The following is a 21,984-nucleotide window of genomic DNA, read 5'->3' as shown; positions in this document are numbered from 1 at the left end:
CAGCCATTGGCTCTGGCTCCCCCTACTGTTTGTCTCCCTGCCTGTCGCCCTACCAGTCCCAAACGGGCACCAGCGGCTGCTGCATCCAGGAGCAGATGGAGGGACACAGGTTCCTCGTCAAATCTCCCCCCAGGGGGCTCTGCCTTGTGAGGGAAACAGTCAGAAAACAGTTGTGACGAAAGAAAGCTGGACCTATTCCCATACCTAACTCCTTGAACATGGATGAGGATAGATGACTCTGTCAGCAATGAAGATACATATCTCAATGTCCTTCTACGGGCCAAGAGTTGCATCGATCTGTTTGTTCTCACACTCCCAGTCGATCAGCACTAAGTGGATGAAACCCATTCATTCGAAGCCAATTGAAAGGGCTGTAGTAGCGCAGCAGCAGAGCACCTGCTTTGCATGCAGAAGGTCCCGAGTTTGATCCCCGGCATTTCCAGTTAGGACTGAGAAAAAGATCCTTTGCTTGAAATCCCAGAGAGCTGGGCCAGTGATCTGACTGCGTATCAAGTAACTTCCTATGTTCCTGTTTACCTCAACCCTTAATACCGAACCACAAAGACTAGAATCTTGCTTTCTTTATAGGGGAACTCAATGGCAGTGTGCCTGCTTTGCGTGCAGAAGGTTTGATCCTCCTTGAGGCAACACTCTGTGCTGACAATATGGAGCTAGATAGACCAACTGTCAGACCCTGGAAAAAAGTATCTTCCTGTGTCCCTGAAAGTCAAATCATTCAGAGGAGTTGCGGAACAACAGTCATCTGAGAAGGTCCTTACCTAAATAGCCGTTTTTTGCACCCGGAGTGCCCATTGACTCGTTCAAGAAAACCACGGTGTTGTCTGCCATGTCGTAGAGAAGAACCCCTCCGGCCCAGTCAAACGCTCCCACAGCACCAAAAAGTATATAGCGCTGAAACAGATAGCAGTTGGGTCAGTGAAAGTTTAGCCAGTAGATATATAGATAATAAGAATAATAATAATTTATTATTTATACCCCGCCCATCTGGCTGGGCTTCCCCAGCCACTCTGGGCGGCATCCAAAAAAAAATATTAAAATACTGTAGTACATCAAACATTAAAAAGCTTCCCTAAACAGGTTTGCCTTCAGATGTCTTCTAAAAGTCTGGTAGTTGTTCTTCTCTTTGACATCTGGTGGGAGGGCGTTCCACAGGGCGGGTGCCACCACCGAGAAGGCCCTCTGCCTGGTTCCCTGTAGCTTGGCTTCTCCCAGTGAGGGAACCGCCAGAAGGCCCTCAGTGCTGGACCTCCGTGTCCGGGTAGAACGATGGGGGTGGTGAACGCTGATAGATAGATAGATAGATCCCCTGCTTCTCTCTATCTATCTATCTATCTATCTATCTATCTATCTATCTATCTGGGTTCCTATTTATTAGTTATCCCCACCTAAACCAGGGGGCATCCTGATACAATAATAATAATGATAATGATAAATTTTTATTTATACCCCGCCCTTCCTGGTTAAAAACTGGGCTCTGGGCGGCTAACAACAAATTTAAAACACTTAATTATAAAAGCAGCATAAAATACAGTATAAAAACATGAATAACAATAAAATTCAAAAATCAATTAGATAATCCCCAGGGCTAGCTGGCTGAATTGGTCCTACTTGGGCCAGCGAGGAGGCCAGGGGAGAATTAGCTGTGAGGTCTCAGAGCGGGTGATCTTCATAAAAGGGAAATAAAAGATCAGGCTGAATTCAAATTAAAAGCCAGGCGGAATAGCTCTGTCTTACAGGCCCGACGGAAGGAGGTTAAATCCTAATATGGATTAGGGTTGTCATATTCCCCAAAGTGAAAATCCAGACAAAGTTAGTAGCCCTAATATAGATCAAAGGAATAGGAGGAAATCAGATCCTGCCATGTGTTGCAATAAATCAATGTTTTGTTTTGTTTTAAAATGTTATTTTAGTATTTAATATTGTTTTTGTTTTGAATTACATACAGGGAGGCGTGCACCATAATATTTTCAGTTGCTGCTTGTAAGCCTTTTCCTCCATTAATTTAGGTAACCCTCTTTTTTAAAGCCCTCCAAGTTAGAGGCCATATTTGTTTCTTGCAGGGAGTGAGTTTCAGGGTCTAACTATGTGCCGTGTGAAGAAGTCCTTTCTTCTGTCTGTCTTGGTAGCTATAGTCCCACGACAACTAGAGAACCACAGGCTGCTCATCCTTGGTTTAAGAAGGTCTATGCCCAACTAAAGCTGAGGCTCCAAGACTTTGGCCACCTCATGAGAAGAGAAGACTCCCTGGAAAAGAACCTGATGTTGGGAAAGATGGAGGGCACCAGGAGAAGGGGACGACAGAGGACGAGATGGTGGGACAGTGTTCTCGAAGCTACCAGCATGAGTTTGACCAAACTGCGGGAGGCAGTGGAAGACGGGAGTGCCTGGTGTGCTCTGGTCCAGGGGGTCACAAAGAGTCGGACACGACTAAATGACTAAATGACAACAACAACATGTCCAACGAAACTTGAAGTTAAATAGGTCTTTTAAAAAAAGCAAAGAAACTCAGATAGCACTGGCTGGCCAGTAAGTTCATAATTCCTGCGTTGCGGCGGGTTGGACTAGATGACCCTCAGGTCCCTTTCAACTCTAGAATTTTTTCTATTGCCCACCTCCCAAAAAACACCAACACCACATTTTTACCTCATGCAGGAGGTGAACGCTGAAGCCACTTTGGGCCAGGTCGAATTCCAAGATGGCACCTTCCGTTCCTGAGAAGGAAAGTCAGTGAGGTATTTCTGAGAGGGCCAAAGCTCAATAGCAGAACACCTGCTTTGCATGCAGAAGGTCCCAGGTTAAATCTTTGGCGGCTCCAGTTAGGGCTGAGAAATATTCCTTGCCTAAAACCTTGGCGAGTCCCTGCCGGTCAGGGCAGACAGTACTGAGCTGCATACATAATTTTATTTTGTATGCTGCCTTCTCACACAGTTCAAACCATGCTCAAGGCGGCTTGCGACCAAGGGGGGAAATTATATAACTACAACATAACAAAAGTAGTCAGAAAAATTAAATAAGACATTAGAGAACTTTAAAGTGTTAAGACCAGAAGGCGGAAAATATGAAAACAAGAAGAAGAGGCAGGACTGAAGATTTGGAGATATGCTTCAGAGGTCCAGACTATGGGGAGCCTGGAAAAATTAATAATTACAATTTGGACTACAATTTGGACTTTTTTAAATTTTAGTTTCTTGTTTTTAATTGGATTATGATGCGGATATGTTGATTGGCTGTTTTTATTGGAAAATCAATAAAAATGATTTTTTTTTAAAAAAAGAAAAATAAATAAGACATTAAAAAAATTCACAGCCAAATGGAACAATTTCCACATAAATCGCAACAAGATCTAAAACAAAGATGCAAAAAACCAACAGCAAAAATCTCCCCCCCACAACAAAACCCCCCAGCCCCAATGGAACAATGGTCTTCAGTTGCTATAAGACAGCTTCCTATATTCCTATATCAACCCTTTATTCAGCACCATGAGGACTAGCACCTTACTTTATTTTTAAAGCCCTCTGTCAGAGCAGCTGTTTCGCATGCCAGGTTTAAACCCCAGCACCTCCAGGTATGGTTAGGAATATTCTGGAGAGCTGCTGCCAGTCAGAGCAGGCAAACTGAGCTGGATGAACCAACGATCCAATCTGGTGTGAGGCAACTTCTGATGTTCTGCTCAGGAGGACATCCTGGCTCATAGCTTACTCTCTTAACCATACATTGAAAAAGGAACACACAGACTTTTAGTTTCCTTTGCTATCTTCTGGGTTTGTCCCCTTCATCTTCAGCTCACCTTTGGTTTAAGGCACCTTTGCCTAAACCCAAATACCCCAATGCCTCACCTTCAATGCCGATTATCTTTTCCTGCAGCATGGACAGGAGGACAGCCAGGGCCGAATAGTTTGTCACGCGGAAGAGGTGACTTTCATCTGGGTCGGAGGCGATCAGCTGCAGCTCCTGCAGTGCTTTTGGCTTCTCGAAGGCCTCCCCGACCTGCAGAGGACACCCCAACCCAGGCAATACTGGATTTGAATTTGAATTTTATTATTACAGTCACAGACCAGTTCCAGCTCACTTACAATACAGTCATACCTCGGGTTGAATGTGCTTCAGGTTGAGCGCTTATTATTATTATTTCCCTTCACATGACCAAAATCCACCTCCCCAACCTGATGTCACGCCAAAGAATTCAGGTTCTGATACGTCCAATGGAAAAATGCCTCCAAGATCCTTGCTGAACCCAAAGCTCACCCCAATGGCGTAACGTGTGATGCCTGCCTCCCTGGTCGAACTGATCACCGTTTCTATGTCCAAGGGGTCCAAAAAAATCTCCCCATCTGTCAACACAACTATGATCTTCAAGGCATTCAGCTGCGACCCATAGTTTGGGTTGAAGATGGAATCTCTGTTTAAAACAGAAAAGGAAAAAAATGACTGTTTGGTTTGCAAGCTTTGGGGCAGAATATCCCAGAAGCAGACCTCTGGGTCACACAGAGTTCTTTCTCGGGGTTCCCATTAACTCACAGGACATGCTGGATGGCAGATGCAGTCCAGGTCGTGTTGCGCACTTGAGTCATGGCCTTAATTTTTTCCAGGGCGGCGCTGCCCCTCTCTTCTTGCAGGTCGAATTCTGTCTGGATGATGTCTCCATACTGAACCAAGGCGAAGACGCACTGGAATAAAGGAGGAAACTGTGTGAGCAGGCGGAGATTGCGTTCAGGAGATGACACACCTGCCCCGGTCCCTGACAGAATCTTGGCACATAAGAATTTAAGGTCTCAAATACGTAAATTAAATGTACAAGGCAAACATGTACATAAATACATAAACCACATGTCTGAAATAGTACAGGAAGAAGTCCTGAAACCGTTTTGACTCTCCCAAACTGACCAAATGTTTCTCTGCAAGGAGGGAGGAAATGAAAAAACCTCCCCGTTGTCTCTTGTGCTCACAAATTCTGCCTTAAGGGCACATTTAAGGTATGAATAGGGTGAGCCTGTGACCTGGCTCAGGAATTAAGTGTTTATCATTACAAAAGAAAGGCCAACCTAGCCGGGTGATCAAATCAGTGACCATTGACAGGTTTTCTGCCAGACAGGATTTTTCTGGAAACCACCTCTTTCTGTGATGGATGTATGATGTTTCTGGGGGTGGTCTGGAGTTTGAGGGTGGGCAATTTCAAAAGTCTACATTTTGTTGTTTAGTCGTGTCCAACTCTTTGTGACCCCCTGGACCAGAGCACGCCAGGCACTCCTGTCTTCCACTGCCTCCTGCAGTTTGGTCAGACTCATGTTTGTAGCTTCGAGAACACTGTCCAGCCATCTCGTCCTCTGTCATCCCCTTCTCCTTGTGCCCTCAATCTTTCCCAACATCAGGGTCTTTTCCAGGGAGTCTTCTCCTCTCATGACAAGATTTTGTCTACATAAGTCTACATAAGGGCAGGCAAACCTTTTATTCTGGGTTCTCCTCCTCTCTCCTGCATGTAGTGAGTGAGGACCCTGTTGCAACAGTTTTAATAAATATCAGGCTTACTAGCTGCTTTGCTTCTCAATATTCTCTGGTTGGCCTCTGTTATTTTCTCCTACTGATAGGGAACCCACTTAAGGACTCTGTACGGGCTCTTGGATACCCCATAAGGGAAAAAGGGCAGGTTTTGTTACAACACCATCATGAACCCAAAAGGCAGAGGCAGTCACCTCCAAACACTTCTCGTAGGATGTCTTCACCAAGCTGTAGGTGAAATTCCTGGCTCGCTCGAAGTCCGGCGGATCGATGCTCCCGGAGCCGTCCAGGACCAAGGCAATTTCAGTCCGCAGGTCTGCCGTGGAAAAGATCATGAGATGGACCGTGGAAAGAGGTTTAACCCAGAGCCCTTACTGGACTAATTTTAATACATGATTTCTAAAAGTGAGAGGTTTGAGGGCCATTCTATACCCTTGGACCAAGGCACCCTGCTCTCTAAGCACAAATGACTGTGGACCGCTGTGGTTGCTCTGTAGTGAGGTAAAGGTAAAGCGACCCCTGACCATTAGGTCCAGTCGTGGCCAACTCTGGGATTGCGGCGCTCATCTCGCTCTATAGGCCAAGGGAGCCGGCGTACAGTTTCCGGGTCATGTGGCCAGCATGACGAAGCCGCTTCTGGCGAACCAGAGCAGCACACGGAAACGCCGTTTACCTTCCCGCTGGAGCGGTATCTATTTATCTACTTGCACTTTGATGTGCTTTCGAACTGCTAGGTTGGCAGGAGCAGGGACCGAGCAGCAGGAGCTCACCCCGTTGCGGGGATTTGAACCACCAACCTTCTGATCAGCAAGTCCTAGGCTCTGTGGTTTAACCCACAGCGCCACCCGTGTCCCTGTTCAGTAGAGAAGTGGGTGGCAAAGCCAGGGTTTTTCTTAGGCGGGGTCCCCCCAAAATTGTTGAGGTTTATTTGGTAGATCGCCCCCAAACTTGTTGAGCTTTTTTTCAAAATCATGGTTAAAAATCCCCCCCAAAGGCATTACAGGGAGGGGCAAGCTTTTGTTTGGGGGCAGAACCTCAGTTAATTAAGTATTTTTAATGCTTTTCAATACTTTTTGAGGATTATGGGAAGCTGTGTGCTACCCCCCTTGGCTTCGCCCATGCTGGGACTTGAACCCGTGGATGTTCAGAAACCCTCTCAGCTATAATAAGGACTTTTGGTATTTGAGACCTGTTCTGTGCTGCTGAGCCCTGGGCCAAGACTGCAGCCGTCAGGAGGAGGCAGGGTAAACAGGAGGAAACAAGCATCTGATTTATTCCTGATACTGGATTTATTACAGAGGTAGGGATCCTGTTATTCTCTGGATGTTGTGTCCAGATCAGCCCCAGGAACCAACAGTTTGGGAATGAAGGGAGCTTGAGTCCTGAAAATGATCTATATACAGATGTACCTCATCTTCCTTCTACCCATCCCTGACTTACAGGATTCATCCTCCTCCTCATCCTCCAGGTAGTAGTTGTTCCCGTTGTTGTTGTTGTTGTTGTTGTTGTTGTTGTTGTTGTTGTTGTTGTTGTTGTTGTTAGATTCAAGAATTTTGCAGCCAAACTCAGAGCTCCCATTTGTAGAATATTTTTCTTTAAAAAGGGGGAAATAAAGTATAAAGAATGTCAGAATAGTAAATCAGCAAATCAGGATTCATATCAATCCATCAATCAACCAACCAACCTTTATAGTGGTTCCTCGGGTTACATACGCTTCAGGTTACACCAGAAATAGTGCTTCAGGTTAAGAACTTTGCTTCAGGGTGGGAACAGAAATTGTGCTGCGGCAGCGCGGCAGCAGCAGGAGGCCCCGTTAGCTAAAGTGGTGCTTCAGGTTAAGAAGAGTTTCAGGTTAAGTACGGACCTCCGGAACGAATTAAGTACTTAACCCGAGGTATGTATTGGCATACAGAATTCATATTTCAACTCAGCCACAAAACTCATTGGATAACCTTGGGCCAGTCACCCATCTTGCAGACTGACTTGGCTTGCAGGGTTTTTGTGAGGATGAAACGACAGGGGGAGGGACTATTTCTACTAGAATTCCTTGGAGGAACAGTGGGACAAAACTGTATTTTTTAAAAAAAAAAGTGAAGGGATTAAGGATTTTGAAGAGGGGGAGTAATCACTGGGTGGGTGACCTTGAGCCAGTTGCCATCTTTCAGCCTGGCCACTGCCCACCTCACAGGGTCACTGGGAAGATAAAATTGGAGAAGGGGGAAGCATGTACACCGCCTTTTGATCCTTGGAGAAAAGGAGGACTATATATCTATTACCAGCGCTTTTTTCTGGGGGTAAGCAAGGGTACGCATACCCCTAAACAATTTTGTGAATCTTTGTACTTTTGTCCATTTACTGTATTTATTTTCCCCGATTCGAACTATAAAATGGTGATTTTCTTGAGTCAAAATGAGAGTACCCCCTAAACAATTTTTTCAGAAAAAAGCACTGTCTACTACTACTACTGTTATTAATAGTTTCTCCTGGAAAATGCTAGCAATCTGGAGTTCAACCCGTAAGTTTAGGAAATTGCCTTCCTGCATCAAATGGCAATCGCCTTGGGGCAGGGACCTGCCCTCTTTGAAAGCACCAGACACTGAGGTAGTGGTTTTATGAAGACAGAGACACACAAACAAAAGAACCAAACCCAAAAGCCGCATTCACACTACGTATTTAAATTAGTATAATACCGCTTTAAACAGGCTCCCCCTGAATTCCTATCACACCCCCCAAAGTATTCTGGGAGCTGGGATTTGCTAGGGGACCCTCCTTTCTCCTTCCAGAGCTACAGTTCTGAAGAGGGACTGAGTGTTAAAACACTCTTGGAACTGTAGCTGTGGGAGGGGAATGGAAAGGGAGTCTTCTCCTACCAACTCCAAGCACCCTTCAAGATATAGATAAATAAGGGTGGTTGGCTTTTGCTGCCCAACTCCCCAAGGAACTGAGCCCCCTAAGTCCATGACCGGTCAGAGATGAATGGACGGAGGCAGGATGCAGTGAAAGCAAGGCAGATCTTTATTTTTCTGCTGCAACAGAGTTCCCTTCACAAAATACAGCCCCCAGAATTATGTGTGAGGAGCTATGAATGTTTAAAGGGACGCGGGTGGCGCTGTGGGTTAAACCACAGAGCCTAGGACTTGCCGATCAGAAGGTCGGCGGTTCAAATCCCCGCTACGGGGTGAGCTCCTGTTGCTCGGTCCCTGCTCCTGCCAACCTAGCAGTTCAAAAGCACGTCAAAGTGCAAGTAGGTAAATAGGTACTGCTCTGGCGGGAAGGTAAACAGTGTTTCTGTGCGCTGCTCTGGTTCGCCAGAAGCGGCTTAGTCATGGTGGCCACATGACCCGAAAGCTGTACGCCGGTTCCCTCGGCCAATAAAGTGAGATGAGCGCTGCAACCCCAGAGTCAGCCATGACTGGACCTAACGGTCAGAGGTCCCTTTACCTTTTTATGAATGTTTAAAGTGGTATCATAGTGCGTTAATTGTGTGATCCGAATGCGGTCGGAATCTGACAACATCCAGCGATATGCCTCCAACAAACCCCAAATCAAATGTAAATGTTATACAGTAGTGATGATTATGATTATTACAGTAATAATAATAATAATAATAATAATAATAATAATAATAATGTAATCAATTAAACAAAACAAAAGTTCCATCTTTCAATCTCACCTTTGCATACAGTACTAGCAGCCAAACCAAACTTGTTGGTGTCAACGCCGCCGATTTCGTGACTGTGGGTGTCCCTTTTCCCCCGCTCTTCGCTCCTCTGGCTTAATAACTTGGTTTCGACTACAGGAGGTGCAGAAACCGATAAAAACAAGATCGACAGTAAGGCATCTGAAGGAACAGGAGGACCACCTGATAAGAATCAGTCAAAGGCAGCAGGAGAAAGGCTGGACAAAGTCAAAGCGATGCTCACATCTGACAGTCAAAGCAAATCAGCAAGCAGACATTCTTTCCATTGTACCTGCATAGAGCAGGGATGAGGGGAGAAATTCAGGCCAGTTTCGCAGTTCATTTGGGCTTCTGGAAACCATATGCAAACTGGGAAACCGCCAGGGGCAGAATCAGATGCAAAATGGCGGCTCAAGGGACCGGGCTAGGTGCAACTTGGCGGCGTCAGGGGAGATGGTGGCTTTGGGGTTAGAATCAGACACAAAACCACAGCTCAGGGGGAAATCTGTCAGACACAAATGGTGGCTCAGGACACGGGGCCAGTTTCCTCCTGCACCCGATGAACCGAACACGGCTGTGGCCAATAATATCTAAATACACATCTACATCTCGTACTGATGTCTGTGAGGTTGATAAAAGCCTTCTCCTGGAAGTCAGCTGCAAGCAGCACACAAAGCCCGTTCAGCTCCTCCATGACTCGACGCCGCTGACGCCGTCTGTGCTGGAGACAAGCCTGTCAAGGGAGAGAGACAAAGAAACCGAGAAGCAGAGACTTTATATTGTTATGAGTTTGAGGGTGCAAGGCGACTGTGATCTCCGGACTGAGCAAGTGTCGGAATTTAATAAATGTTTGGCGGTGTTAAAACTGGGAAATGGTGTATCAGACAGACATTCGGCCAGACCTGTTTGCTGTGTGCTAGACAATGCTAATCCTCTGGAATCAGCATGTGTTAAGGGCTAAGTAAGCCAGGGTGGTCTCCTTGGCGAGGTTCTGCTTGGGGATGGGCCATAGAGAAGAACGCAAAGCATCAAAGAGAACTCTGTGTGAGATGGCAAAGGGGTGGAGCCCCTTTCACTTCACAGATAGAATCATGGAATTGCAGAGTTGGAAGGGACCCGGGGGTCATCCAATCCAACCCCCTGCGATGCAGGAATCTCAACTAAAAGCATCCATGACCTCTGCTTTAAAACCTCCAAGGATGGAGAGTCTACAACCTCCTGAGGGAGACCACTGTCCAGCAGCTCTTACTGTTGGAAGATGGATGGCAGCTAACAGATTGAGGTTGAATCCTGACAAGACAGAAGTACTGATTTGGGGGGACAGGAGGCAGGCGGGTGTGGAGGACTCCCTGGTCCTGAATGGGGCAACTGTGCCTCTGAAGAACCAGGTACGCAACCTGGGAGTCATTCTGGACTCACAGCTGTCCATAGAGGCACAGGTCAATTCTGTGTCCAGGGCAGCTGTTTACCAGCTCCATTTGGTACGTAGGCTGAGACCCTACCTGCCCGCGGACTGTCTCACCAGAGTGGTGCATGCTCCAGTTATCTCCCGCTTGGACTACTGCAATGTGCTCTATGTGGGGCTACCTTTGAAGGTGACCCGGAAACTACAACTAATCCAGAATGTGGCAGGTAGACTGGTGACTGGGACCATATAACAACGGTCTTGAAAGACCTACATTGGCTCCCAGTATGTTTCCGAGCACAATTCAAAGTGTTGGTGCTGACCTTTCAAGCCCTAAACGGCCTCGGCCCAGTATACCTGAAGGAGCATCTCCACCCCCATCGTTCTGCCCAGACACTGAGGTCCAGCGCCGAGGGCCTTCTGGCGGTTCCCTCCCTGCGAGAAGTGAGGTTACAGGGAACCAGGCAGAGGGCCTTCTCAGTAGTGGCACCTGCACTGTGGAACACCCTCCCATCAGATGTCAAGGAAATAAACAACTACTGTATATGACATTTAGAAGACATCTGAAGGCAGCCCTGTTTAGGGAAGTTTTTAATGACTAATGTCTTAATGTATTTTTAATGTCTTGTTGGAAGTTGCCCAGAGTGTCTGGGGAAACCCAGCTAGATGGGTGGGGTAGAAATAATACATTATTATTATTATTATTATTATTATTATTATTATTATTATTACTAGTAGTAGTACTACTATTATTGTCAGAAAGTTCTTCCTGATGTTTAAGGTTACAATAATATTAGCCAATTACCCTTCCTAACTCTGCCCCAGTTAACTCTCAGGCTTGTTCCCAGGGATTTATATGAGGTCTTCCCTCTGGTCAGGGTTCACTTCCCAGTTTCAGATACTTTTCATATTTTCCGAGGTCTTTACCAGAAGGTTTCTCTGGTCTGGAACTCTCTGTTTCCTGACCTTTGCCGGACCACAGGTTCCCCAACTCTGTCATGTACCATACGTGTAAAATGTTCAAAGGTGAATAAATGCATGGAAATAAATGGTGGCCTTGGAACTAAAAAAAGGATGAATTAAGTGGGTATGTTGAATTTAAGATTTATACATGGCATGGCGTGGGGGCAGCTGTGGGGTGAGAAAACACTGGGGGCGCCTTCTTGGCCCACCTAATCCTTGATGGCTAGTTACATGACTAGCCTTTGTTGCCACAATCTTACTTGTATCCCTGGCTTAAGGCAGCTTTCTTTACAAAAGCAGAGCATAACTCAACTCTGCAAAATCTCTCTGTGACTTACCAGGATATGTTCTGGGCTTTGGGCTACAGCAATACCAGACCGGAGCTTTTTCAGTTTCCGAATGTTTTCTTGAGAGGGAGAAGAAAGAAACTGGGGATATAGATACAAGTACACACACACACACACACACACACACACACACCCCTTTATTTCCACCTCCCCACTGTTTGGGAAAGTTTTTAATGTCTGATGTCGTATTGTGTTTTAATTTGTTGGGTGGCTTCGTTTTGCACGAGCTGCCTCGCCTCGCATACTTTTGAAGGAAGACCAGGTATGGATTCGCGAATATGAAAAATTAAGAAGAGTACGTACCGCCTAAGCTTACTGCTTCGCAATGGTTATCCTGCGGATTGCATTTATACAGCTTGCCCAAGTCGCCAGGCCCCAAGGAGGAAGCTACAATCCTTTTTGGGGGGAGAGAGAGAAAGATAGAGAGGAAAAAAACGGTCTCTTTGCAAACAGAGAACAGAAGAATGATCAGATCCAAACACATGGAGAATTATCTAGCCTGCCATTTTGTGTGAAACTCTGTGAAAGTAGAGATCTGGAGAGCGACGATCCAGACACAAAAGTTTTCGAGCTTTTTTTTTTTGGCAGGGAGGCGGCCAAATTTGCTGAGCTTTTTAATTTTTGTTTTTCAAAATCTCCAAAATAAACGAAAGTGTGGGGTCTCAGGAAAAGCAAGAGAGGCCTGATTTTGTCCAGTTTTTTGGTTAGCCTAACTGATGCCATTTTGCTTCGGTAAAAAACTACCTGCTTTAGAATTTAGGAGGGTGAGCCACAAATATGTGAAGACCAGATAACGTTGCTAGGCGATTTTCAGGAAAACCTCCCTCTGCCAGGCAGCTGTCCCTTTCAAGGTCTCCAGGCAGGGTGTCCTGTTTCTATCAGCACAAGGAACCTCAAAAGGGGGAAATTCCTATAAAAAGTATGAACAAAGGTTATTTGGCATGGCTTCACCATCACACTGGTGAGTGTGGCTTGCCCGCTCTGTTTTACTCAGCTGAATAAACTGATTATGGGAATCTCCAATAAATGGCATTTATTGGCTTTTGGGTGACCAAGGCAGCTTGGACCCGATTAGCTGACCCCAACAGAAAGAGAAAATTTGCACGAAATGCTCAGGAAATTTAGATTTAAAGAGTACACATGCTAGTTCATATATGGATGGGTAAAGGTAAAGGTAAAGGGACCCCTGACCATTAGGTCCAGTCGTGACCGACTGTGGGGTTGCGGTGCTCATCTCGCTTTATTGGCTGAGGGAGCCGGTGTACAGCTTCCGGGTCATGTGGCCAGCAGCTTCTGGCTAACCAGAGCAGCGCACGGAAACGCCGTTTACCTTCCCGCCAGAGCGGTACCTATTTATCTACTTGCACTTTGACGTGCTTTTGAACTGCTAGGTTGGCAGGAGCAGGGACCGAGCAACGGGAGCTCACCCCGTCGTGAGGATTCGAACCGCCGACCTTCTGATCGGCAAGTCCTAGGCTCTGTGGTTTAACCCACAGCGCCACCCGTGTCCCATATATATATATATATATATATATATATATATATATATATATGGCCCCCCAAAGGGCTCGGCCCCCAGGAAGTGGCACCCCTGACCATAGGCCATGCTGGCTGCTGAAAGCTGGGCATCCAACAACATCTGGAGGGCCAAAGGCCTAAGATGTCCCCCTGCAAAGTTGGACATGCAACCGCCCTACAGCCAGGGCTGGAGCTTTTGATTAATCAGGGGGTAGAGTACTCCTGAATGCAGAAGCTCCATTGAATGATCGTCATCATTCTTCCCCTTGTCTGCCTAGTATGAAAAAGCATATTTTATAATATAAACCAAAATCTATTTCTCAGCGCAGTTCTCTGGCAGGATATGCTAGAGGAAACCACTAATCTATATTGCTCACGTTAGGCCAGAGCAAGCCTCTGTGCAGCTTTTAAGATTTTGTTCATGCATCTGAGAGACACCCCCATTCACTCATAATTATCTTAATTCAACAAGGAGCTACAATGGAACAGAAGTGCAAACACACTTTATCTTGCAAACAAGAAGGACCCAGATTTGATCCCCGGAATCTCCAGTTAAAAATGGATCAGGGAGCGGGTGATGAGAAAAGAGCCTTGTCTGCCCGAGGCCTTGGAAAGTTGTTGCCGGTCAGAGCAGACAGCACTAGGGTAGAGGGACCGAAGAGCTGGCTCAGCGTACATTCAAATCAAAGCTGGGATTTTGGGGGGGCTCCTTTGAGTATGTAGTGCAGAGATGCTCTTGGGCAGAAATGGCCAGATGTTGCCAGACTCCAAGCCCATCAGGCCCAGCTCAGCGAAGTCAGGGAGAGAAAGCAGAGAGTAATGGTTAGAGCACAGGATTAGGGCCTGAGGGTCCAGGGTTCGAAACTCCACTCTGCTATGAAGCTCTCTGAAGCACTGACCTTGGATCAGCCACTGTCTCTCAGCCAAATCTACCTCGAAAGATGGACACATCTGTCAATTTCGGTGCCTCACTTAAATAATAATTATAACCCCACCTTAAATTCCGTTCCCCACATTTCTGCACCAGTTTGCAAGTTATTTTTGTACCAGAAGTCCTCATAACAATTCATCAATACTCTAGTGCACATATTTCCTAATTTCCATATTTTTATATGCCATACAGTATGTACATTTTTGCAACCAATTTCCCCACAGGGTAACTGCATCTTTATTTTTGCTAATATATCCATTTTTAGGTACTCTTTCCCCATATATATGCATTTTTGTGCACAGTGTTTGTTGGAGAACCGCATTGTAAAATTGAGAGAAGCGTGAATTTGGAAGGCTTCCATTTTCGTGGATTGGTCCGAGCAATGGGAATTTGGTAATTTCTTATTCAAATGCAAACAAAATCACATTTCTCCCCATCTGTCCTTCACAGTGGCCAATCACACAATGGTTTTCAAACGAGATTGACCTTCTGCCATTGGTTACCCAATTTATGTGTTTACTGTGCGAAAACAATCCTTTGTCTCAGTCCAACCCACTGAGTCAGGGCTGTGCAGTGATTTATGTGGCAATTTGGCACACACATGGATGCAATTTTGCACCTTTCTCTGGAAAATTCTTCCAGTTGCAGGAAGTGGGGCAGTTTCCTTTTCCCCTCAAGCAGCCTCAAGATGTTTCCCCTTACCAGTTCCGTCGCCCATCTGAGTGTTGGAAAACCTGGTGTCCAAAGGAAGTGGAGACGTGTGGTGAGACCCACCTCCAGCTGGTATCAATGTTAAAGCTCTTCAGAGGTTCTGGAGCTGAGAAAAAGACCATGAGTGACTGGCGGCTTGAAATGACAGCAGGTGGGAATTTGTTTAAACATTAGGAAGTACATTCTGATGAGGAATGGGCTGCCTCAGAAGTCAGTGGGTTTTTAACAGAGGGTGATGGGTGGCCACCTAGCCTGGGTGACAGTGTATTGCGCCCACTGGCAGCAGGGGTTGGACTAAATGGCCTTTGGAGATCCCTTCCACCTTATTCTAGGAAGGAGAAAGAAGCCGCAAGTTGGGTAGGTGTTATGTACTAAGCTTGGATCCTAGAACAATAGGCAAGTAGGATCCTAGAATGGTCTTTTCCTGCCGGCCAATCAGTTGCTGTAATCAGGCTTCAGGAGGGAAGCAGAATCAGCCAATCAGACGGGACTCATTGTGTAAATAATGTATATAAAAAGCCTGAGGTTTGGGGGGCAATTCAATCACTGTTTTACAAGCTGCAATAAAGAGCATGAAATCACTACAGGACTCCAAGTATATTTCAGTAGGAAAGCTATGGTTCTGATACAGCAGTGGTTCAGATGTAACTCTAAACCTTGGTTTAGTGTTACAAAATGCCTGCTCTCAGGCTAAAATTATATGCCCTGGTAAGGTTGCCGAAACAAACATTTTTTTGCAGGTGCCAAAAGAAATGCAGTAAAGGCATCTTTCTAACATCAATGGGTTGGGAGTTCCAAAAGTAAGTGCTGCTACTTTAAACAACAGGTTCACTGCAAGTGTGGGATGGAATTGCTATTTTTATTGATATGACTAAGCTCCCCACCCCCCGAGAACACATTTTTCTAGATGGGGAAGTCTCATCTTGAAGAAGTCTTGCAGAGCACCGTGGTTTTTGTGGTATAGCAGCTCAGATCCAAACTAGACATGACACTAAATGTCTCTCAGCATTTAACATGCAGCGAGGCGAGGGTGGGGGAAAGGTATTTTCTTTGCCTTTTCTTAGCTGGAAATTTGCAAATGCTCATTATAATTCCTGAGTGTGAATCTTTTACAGCTGAATCCAAATTGCCCAAAACCTTTAATGAATGGATCAGATTGGTACATAGGCATCGTGCATCAACAACATCAACTTCGTTGGACTAGTCATGTTGTGTGGATGCCTGATGATCGTCTTCCAAAGCAACTACTCTATTCCGAACTTAAAAATGGAAAGCGTAATGTTGGTGGTCAACAAAAGAGGTTTAAAGAATCTCTCAAAAGAATGTAGTATAAACACCGACAACTGGGAAACACTGGCCTGCGAGCGCTTCAGTTGGATAACAGCCTTTACCAAAGGTGTCATGGGCTTTGAAGACACTCAAACTCAGGACGCAAGGGAGAAATGTGCTAGGAGGAAGGCATGCTTGGCAAATCCACACCATGATCAACTCCCACCTGGAAACCCATGTCCCCACTGTGGAAGGACGTGTGGATCAGGAATTGGCCTCCACAGTCACTACGTAGGGACTCATTGTTAAAACCCTGTTTATGGAAGACAATCTTTCTCGGCTACGAGGGATCGCCAAAGAAGAAGAAGACATAAAAGGTATAGAGCAGAGCAGTTTCCATGGAAAAGGAACTTTTCTCAGCTCAGCTCCAAGCCAGACATGACGTGAAATGTGCCTCAGCGTTTAAAATTATTATTATTACTGTTATCGTGATCCATCATCTGCCCTTCACTCGAAGGTCCCAGGGCAGCTTGTGACAATTAAAACACAATGTTAAAGCTGCTTAAAACTACTTGCAGTGTAAATGTGATGGACTTGTGATAAGGTGGCCGCATTCGAATGTGGCCGTGGTCAAAGAAATTGGAGATAACTGGACAAAGTCTAGTCAGAGGCTGTTCTGGCTTCTGGGATAGCTGCGCAGCCTGCATTCGCTCCATAAGATGCACACACATTTCCCCTTACTTTTTAGGAGGGAAAAAGTGAGTCTTATAGAGCAGAAAATACGGTAACCGTTAAACTAAAAATAGCAATGGAAATGAAACAAAAAGACACATTTCCAGTGGATTGGTGTCCTTTTATTGTGCGCAGTGCAAAAGAGGAGAATGTTGGACCTTCTCCACATTATATATATAAAAAATATTGGTTGCTATGACTGTATGCCACACAAATGGACTATGACAATTTAAGAGATGTGAGCTCTGGTGTAGTCTGACCTCACGTCTTCAGAAAGGGTGGTAGGGTGGATTTTGCTATAGTGCTTTTTGTAATGTAAAATAATAATAATTATTATTATTTTAAAAAACTTACAATCACAAAAATAAGGTGGGTCCTAAAATATACTTCTCAAGTGCCAAAAGGAGTTAGGGTTTTCTTAGGTGGAAATTTGCAAAGGCTCATTATAATTCCCAAGTGTGCATCTTTTGCATTGGGATCCAGTTAGTGGTTAGTGGGAAGCTTAATGCTGGTGGTCAACAAAAGAGGTTCAAAGACTCTCTCAAGGCAAATCTAAAAAAATGCAGTATAAACACTGACAATTGGGAAACACTGGCCTGCGAGCGCTCCAGTTGGAGAACAGCCTTTACCAAAGGTGTCATGGGCTTTGAAGATGCGTGAACTCAGGATGAAAGGGAGAAACGCGCTAAGAGGAAGGCACGCTTGGCAAACCCTCACCATGATCAACTCCCTCCCAGAAACCAATGTCCCCACTGTGGAAGGACATGTGGATCCAGAATTGGCCTCTGCAGTCACTTACGGACTCACTTTTAAAACCCTGCTTTGGCAGACCCTCTTTCTCGGCTACAAGTGATCGCCAAAGAAGAAGTGGTTTTGAGTGTTCCAGTAAAACACAAGCGTGGATCCCCCATGAGTCTAGAAAATACACGCCTCTCACCGCCTCACTGACTGGCAGGGCCACCCGCAGCGTTTGATGGATCTTCCAGATGACCTGTTCATTGAGTATTCATTCTGACTTATTTGTGGGGAGGCTAGAGGAGACATTACGTCAGCCTACACTCTCCAGAGCATTTCCCCTCCACTTCCCTTTTTCACAAAAAGAATGTTCAGTCTTTTGGCAAAGCGCAAGACCTCCTCATCAAGGATGACAGTGCAGCCCGAATTTGCAGGCATGTGACTGAATCCCACCCAAAGTGCTTTGAAGTGTCTCAAAGTGCCCTGTGACAATTCCCAGCCCCTACCTGCAGACACCGAGGACTGACCCTTCTCCATGCAAAGCTCAGCCACTGAGCTACAGGTCTCCTCCTATGAAATAGAAGCCTGTCTTGGTGCTAAGTGCAACATGTATTAACTAATTAACACAGTCTGTAGTCCGCTGGCAGTAGGAGTACAATATGGGCATGACTTTAAGTTAACACCTTACATTAAAAACCTGACAGTACCAAATTATCGAAGGTTATTCACCAAAGCCAGACTAAACGTCTTTCCTTCTGCAGTGTTGGATGGCAGGTTGAGAGGAGTTCCCCACCAGGACAGACTTTGCTTGTGCGCTCAAGACATCGATTCTATAAAACATATTTTGCTGCACTGTATGAAATATGAGCAAGCCAGGGCTGAACTGATACTACCCTTGCTGGTACCTTTCCCGGGAAAATCAGAGGCTCACTATGTCAGGTTCCTATTGGAAGACCGAACAAACGCTAGAACATTAGCAGTGGCGAAGTTTTTATCGGTGGTTGCAAGAACCAATGATCCCTATCTTTAAGTCTGAACAAAATGCTGGTTTAACCTGGAGGTAGGCTGTCTGAATTGTGCATTGCTTTGTAACGATTTGTTGGGTCTCTGGACCGTAATAAAGATTGATTGATTGAATTAACAACTTTTGGGAAACTTGAGGCTTCCTGAGCTATTTTATCAACATAGCGACTTGGAGAATTGAGTTGCTGCTGCTGTTATTAATTTGATTTATTGACCTGTTCTTCACCCTAAGGTCCCAAAGCAGACCCCGACAATTTAAAATGAGATATTAAAAACAGTTTAAAACAAATGGCTATCTCAGGAATACAGCTGGTCCCAAGAATGTACATCTCAGTTGTCAAAGATCAGGGTAAGGAGATGCAACTTCATATTCCATGAAAACGTAGCAACACAGCTCTGTGGGGGGAAGTCCCACAGCTTAGGGGCTGCTACAGAAAATGCTTCTCTCTGGGGCTGCCACCACCCCTAGCTTCTGAGGGTCCCCCTCTGCTGATTTTTATATCTGCGGAAGTCTGTAGGGGCCGATATTTGGGGCCTAAGTCTTTTAGCACATACAGTATTGCAAAAGCTGCTTTATACTAGGTTTCTCCACGACTTGCCTCATTACTGAATGAATTCTTTTGAAGTTTGTAAACGATTGCAAACCACTTTGAAAGAAGCTCTTGTGCTTTGAAAGCACGATAGGATGCAGTTTGGATTGGGGGAGGGGGAACATAACCTAAAATCATATCCCAGAGAGCCTGGGGAAGAGACACGATTCTGCTCTTCGCAAGCGGAGTTCAACGCCCAGCGTCTACAGGTAGGGCTGTGAGAGACCCCCGTCTGAAACCCAATCAACAATATTGGGCTCGATGGACCGAAGTTCTGACAATGGAATAAGGCAGCTTCCTATGTTCCTATTTAAATCAGCCCTTAATTCAGCGTAGTAATCTTGCTTTATCTCAGGGCTGAAATCTTGCTTTATCTCAGTGTAGCTGCTTTTCATGCAGGAGGTCCCAGGTCCAATCTTCAGCAGCTCTAGGTAGCGCTGGAAAAATCCCCTTGTCTAAAACCCCCGAGAGCCACTGCCATTCAGTACTGAACTGGACCGTAGACATCACTGAACTAAGATGGACTTCAGTATATGCACAGCAGCTTCCTATGTCGTGCGAAAAGGATGCAGCGAGGCGGAGAGAAAAATATTGCCACCAGCGCAATTTTTTTTTTAAAAAAAGAGATCTTTCTGTTCATTGTGCAGAAGAGATGATTCACTTACCCAGAAGCAGGAGGAGGAACTGAAGAGTGGTCATGGTTGAGATGCTCCTGGGTGGACAGTGCAAAAGCTTCTGAGATAAAACTCACGAGAAGCAGCTGGTTGTGGCGTGGAAGAGGGGAGGCCTTTTCCAGAATTGCCGCCTCTGTCACTGATGAGACACAACACGAGACAAGCCCGTTGTGGGTTTCCTCACATGAGTTTCAAGATGTGGTTGAGCCTCTGAGGCTTCAGGCGAAGACGAAGCGCCGTTTGCATCAAAGGCTATCTTCACGGACCACCTTTCCTCCACCTGCTCTCTTTCAAGCCCACTCAAAGGGGTTTCAGTTTTGCACCTGTGTGGGGGCCGCACGTCTTTTGCCTTCTGGCATTTTGACAAGCAACATCTTCTGGGCTACATTTGCTGCTTCGTTCAGAGAGGGGAAAGGTGGTTGTAGATAGAACAGGCCCCAGACTCTACTCACCTGCCATAGTTTTCTTTGGGTGCTCTGACATTTTCCAGGCCAAAAACAGCACCACCTGAAGGACAGATTTTATCTAGGGGCTGCCACACTTGCTAGCACCCCACCCAGATCAAGAGGGGCTACAACTCGACTCATCCCTGACTACAGACCAAGTTGGCTGATGGAAGCTGGTATCCAGCTTTGCATGCAGACGGTCCCAGGTTCAAATCCCGGTTATCTTTGCTTACAAGGATCTTGAGGAGCAAGTTCTGGGAATGACCTTTCTCTTTCTAGGATCCTGGAAAGCCACTGCCAGTCAGTGCGGGCAACACTGGGCTACTAGGCAGACCAATATTAATTTGGGCACATTTATTAAATAGATAAGAAGCTGCTTTCCCTCTGCCAGAATATGAGAACCCACAACAGGGTCATCTCAGGAAGCCAAATGCTGAAAGATCCAGGAGAGACCAAAGGAGGAATTTCTTAACATAGCACATTCTTAAACGATGGCATTTGCTACAGCATTATTTTTATTTAATGCATTTCTATCACACTTATCCTCCACAGAGCTCATGGTAGAAGACACATGTATCCTCCCTCCCTTTCTGCTTCATCTTTACAACAACCCTGCGGGGTAGGCTAGGCTGGGAAGGTAGCAATTGGCTCAAGGGCACCCAAATGTCTTACACCATCAGCCACCAACAGGTGGTTTAAAAGGAGCTTAGACCTGGGGTCCCCAATGTGGGGCCCATGGGTACCACAGGACCCTCAAGTAGGAGTTTCTCTCTCTCTGTCTCTGTCTCTGTCTCTCTCTCTCTCTCTCTCTCTCTCTGCAGTAGGGACCAATAAGCTCACCTTGATGCTGAAAATGCAACAACAACAATAACAATCTTTATTACGGTCCAGAGACCCAACAAATCGTTCCAAACCAATGCACAATTCAGACAGCCTGCCTCCAGTTTAAACAAGCAGAAAATGCAAATTCATTAACAGATCATTCTTTTTAAATGCTTTATTATGTCTTTTATTTTTTTATAAATGTTGGAAGCCGCCCAGAGAGTTTAACGGCTATGTTGCTGCTCCAACTATAGGTGGCTCTCTATCTGAAAAAACTAAGGCACTCAGCCAAGCTGCCCTTTCAGGACATCTTTAGCAATAAAGTTGTTGGAGGGGTTGGGGGAGTGGGGTTAACATCACCCCATCACTGCCGGTTGGTTTAAGCTGCAAATTGAGCAGCGACTTGGCTTCCAAACTTCTAGCACTCCATATGGGCAAGGTGTACTTTCCAAAGGCAGGGAGTTCTGCAGGTTAGTTCTGCAGAGACTGCCTTTATTCACATCCTGAGGAATTTTGGCTCAGGGGTTGGAAGGATGCTGAAGAAAGCCTCCTGGTTCATCTTAATGAAGTGAGCAGGGCTTACGTGGGTTCCCCTGGCAACAAACCACCTTGGGGCAAAGCC

At 45.8% G+C, this 21,984-nt stretch overlaps 1 protein-coding gene across 5 annotated transcripts in view; it reads right to left on the bottom strand.

The window, feature by feature from the left end:
- The window catches only part of ITGAE (integrin subunit alpha E), a gene marked incomplete at its 5' end in the record, with an annotated part of 53,640 nt that extends 33,255 nt beyond the window's left edge, over nucleotides 1-20,385 (bottom strand). Inside the window, 14 exons of one of the 5 annotated variants that reach the window (XM_083587463.1) lie at nucleotides 780-912; nucleotides 2,665-2,732; nucleotides 3,858-4,008; nucleotides 4,267-4,420; nucleotides 4,540-4,688; nucleotides 5,712-5,833; nucleotides 6,958-7,021; nucleotides 7,058-7,110; nucleotides 9,191-9,310; nucleotides 9,812-9,929; nucleotides 11,903-11,970; nucleotides 12,215-12,306; nucleotides 15,063-15,177; nucleotides 20,086-20,370. In XM_083587463.1, coding sequence (XP_083443589.1) covers nucleotides 780-912; nucleotides 2,665-2,732; nucleotides 3,858-4,008; nucleotides 4,267-4,420; nucleotides 4,540-4,688; nucleotides 5,712-5,833; nucleotides 6,958-7,021; nucleotides 7,058-7,110; nucleotides 9,191-9,310; nucleotides 9,812-9,929; nucleotides 11,903-11,970; nucleotides 12,215-12,306; nucleotides 15,063-15,177; nucleotides 20,086-20,119 — 1,441 coding nt within the window. Of the gene's footprint in view, nucleotides 1-779; nucleotides 913-2,664; nucleotides 2,733-3,857; nucleotides 4,009-4,266; nucleotides 4,421-4,539; nucleotides 4,689-5,711; nucleotides 5,834-6,957; nucleotides 7,111-9,190; nucleotides 9,311-9,811; nucleotides 9,930-11,902; nucleotides 11,971-12,214; nucleotides 12,307-15,062; nucleotides 15,194-20,085 lie in introns of those variants that run through there. The other 4 variants (XM_083587464.1, XR_014541900.1, XM_083587461.1 and 1 more) reach the window with 4 other exon arrangements.
- Between the last annotated feature and the right edge of the window lie 1,599 nt (nucleotides 20,386-21,984).

This window comes from Podarcis filfolensis (assembly GCF_964270895.1).
Source record: "Podarcis filfolensis genome assembly, chromosome: 15".
NCBI classification, from domain to species: Eukaryota; Metazoa; Chordata; class Lepidosauria; order Squamata; family Lacertidae; genus Podarcis; species Podarcis filfolensis.
Note: the sequence above shows the minus strand (reverse complement) of the source record. Positions and strands in the feature narration are given on the sequence as shown.